Genomic DNA, 2,898 nt, shown 5'->3' on the forward strand with positions numbered 1-2,898 from the left:
ACGTGAGGTTGATGAGGTTGAACCAATGGAGGACCGGGTAGCAATCCAAGCTTTCCTTGCATCACTTTGTTCTGGGGCGCTCTACTACGACCTCATAGTTAATCCCCCCCGAACCTATGAGGAGGCCATCACTAGAGCTAAACATCATGCAGACGCCACCGAAGCCAACATGGCAAAGAGACGTGATGAGCAACCGGCCAATCGGGACAGAGGCCATGATCAAAGGAAGAATAGACCACCGTTCAAACACGTCAAACAACACAACCGACCAGATGACGTACCACGTTTCACTCCATTGAACAGACCCTTGGTGGAAGTTTTGCAGTTTGCCGAGCAATGCAATCTGGTCCACCCGCCGGAGCCGGTACCTGAGGGGGAGGACAAGAGCAAGTATTGTGCTTTCCACAGAGTCAAGGGACACAATACTTCGGAGTGCATGGCCTTGCGCGTGCTCATCGAACAACTCATTCAGAATGGAGAGTTGGGGCAATTTGTGATGAAGGGAGATAGAAACAAAGGAAAAACGGAGAGGAATGTGTGGAAAAGGAATCCCGAAAAGAACAACAAGGCATTCGTCCCACCTGGGACAGCTGACGAGAAGGCTGTCGGAAAGAAACCAGTGATCCACGTCATCTACGGGGGCCCTGAAGGAGGTGACTCTTCGCGCCAAAGGAAGCAATGGGCGAGGAACTTATACGTTGGGACGATCCACTCGGAACCCCGAGAGAAGAAAAAGCGTACAGAGCCAATATCTTTCACTGACGATGATCTACCACTCCATGGGGAAACCCAAAATGACCCGCTCGTCGTCACACTAGATGTCAGCGGAACGGATGTCCAGCGGGTGCTGGTCGACACAGGGAGCTCTGTGAACATTTTATATTTTGACGTCTTTACACAATTGGGTTTGTCCACCGATCGGTTAACCCCCATTCGGACCCCGCTGTCTGGTTTCACTGGCGACTCCATAGAAGCAGAGGGAGTCATCCGCTTGGACGTGGAGTTGGGCAGCCAACCGAACGTATTGAAGACTACCATGGACTTTGTGGTAGTAAAATTGAAATGTGTTCACAACGCTATACTTGGACGACCAGGCATCACTCGCGCAGCTGCTGTTATATCCATGAGCCACTTGTGCATGAAGTTCCATACACCTAATGGGATTGGAGTGGTCCGAGGAGACCAACGTGCTGCTCGGCAATGCTACGTGCGAGCGGTCAAGCAGTCGGACCGGGANAAAAAAAAAAAAGAGGATGTAGAGAGCCAGAACGATTGACAATCAGAGGAGAAATACGTACGTAGGATAAGTGTTGGGCCATCTTTGCGGCGACCTCTTCATTGGTATCACTGACGACACTCGCAGGTGGGGGGCCTAGCTCGGACAGTAGGTTGAACATTTTTGGTAGATCAGCCGTCCCACGAACAAGTGCACGTACGTGAGGGGGTCCCTCTTCCGCAAGTCGAGGCATCTCACGATTGGTTGCGAGTGTACTACCAGGAACCTTAGTTTCAACCTCAACCTCACCTAGAGGACGCTTGCCCAATGACGTAGAAGGAACTGGAGCGATAGAAGAACTAGACGGAGGGGGTCCAATGGGTAACTGGTCGGTCTCGTGGTGGTCAGATGGTGCGGACTTCCTTTTCAGAGTGATCTTCGATGATTGAGACTGATCAATACCGAATGACGACTTCCCCCCAGCACCTACAAATTCCTCAAGGTCAGGGTCAAGGTCCATTGCTAGATGACCTGCAAGATAAGTAACAAAACAAGTGAGGAATCAAAGGCAATAACAAAGCAGATTGCATAATGTCACACGTCCAACTCACCATCTGGGACAACCTGACGTTGAACCCCATACATCGGAGGGGGTAGATGAGCTGCAGCCAATGCCTCTGGAGAGTGATAATTATCCCAAGAATAGCACTCCGATGAAATCTTCTCGACTGCATCCTTGATCTCTAAAGTCTCAGGTGGTAGCACGCACTTGCGCATTCGACGAGACCACTCATTTTTGAAAGGCACCCCGTCTTTCAAAAACACTCGAAGAAACTTCCCCCTCCACTTACGGTTGTTATCAGGCAGACCAGAAACTTTTCCAAACAACCCGCGACATTGAATGATCACGAAGCTGGGGTGACAATTCTTCCCCATAGTCTTTACAAGATGGAGGAAGTTGAACAAATCGATCGTGCAAGGAACTTGATGACGTGCACAAATTTGAGGGAAGCACGCAAGTATACGATGACCATTTGGCGCCACTTGGCTTGGAACTATGCCATAATAATTCACAAAATCAACAAGGAAAGGATCAAGGGGGATACGCATACCAGCTTTCAGCGAATCCAGATGGACACCTATCCATTTCTTGTAATGACAAGAAACGATGTTAGTCAGGCGTCGGTCAACCTCGTAACGGATCCCTTCTCCAATCAAATCTGCAAGTTGCTCCTCCTCCTTGGGAGATATTTCAACCGGAGTGGCAAAAGCTCCTTTGGGATCCAACTCGACGTAATCACCACTTGGCGTGATACTTTTGCTCGTCGAGGTTTCTTTCACCTTGCTCGAAGTGGAGTCGTCCGTTTGGATTTTCCTTTTCTTCAAAAGAATTTGTGAAGGGACAGATTGTGTGGGGGCGACAGGACGAGCCCTCACTTGTTGAGCATCGTCAGAACGATTCGGTGACCCACCCTCGGACACACAAAATTCATCCTCAATCAAATCATCATAATCATGGGCAAAAACGTTTTGGCTATCATCTTGCGACATGCTACACAAGTAAGGATGCGAGCAAATCAACAACAACGGTAAACCGTCAATATCAACAAGTAGTATGTTTTTTATCTTTGGGAACCAAGTTTAAAAAAAAAAAAAAAAAAAAAAAAAAAAAAAAAAAAAAA

The 2,898-nt window shown here is 48.4% G+C and overlaps 1 protein-coding gene across 1 annotated transcript; it reads right to left on the reverse strand.

The window, feature by feature from the left end:
* Nucleotides 1–1,217: 1,217 nt before the first annotated feature.
* LOC116024382 lies at nt 1,218–2,850 on the reverse strand. Its single transcript, XM_031265277.1, has 2 exons — nt 1,828–2,850; nt 1,218–1,747 (listed from the first exon to the last, which is right to left on the reverse strand). The coding sequence occupies exons 1-2, from the start codon at nt 2,765–2,767 to the stop codon at nt 1,218–1,220; spliced, it is 1,470 nt and encodes a 489-aa protein (XP_031121137.1). The 5' UTR covers nt 2,768–2,850.
* Nucleotides 2,851–2,898: the final 48 nt, after the last annotated feature.

Source organism: Ipomoea triloba, chromosome 7, assembly GCF_003576645.1.
Source record: "Ipomoea triloba cultivar NCNSP0323 chromosome 7, ASM357664v1".
In the NCBI taxonomy this organism is placed as follows: Eukaryota; Viridiplantae; Streptophyta; class Magnoliopsida; order Solanales; family Convolvulaceae; genus Ipomoea; species Ipomoea triloba.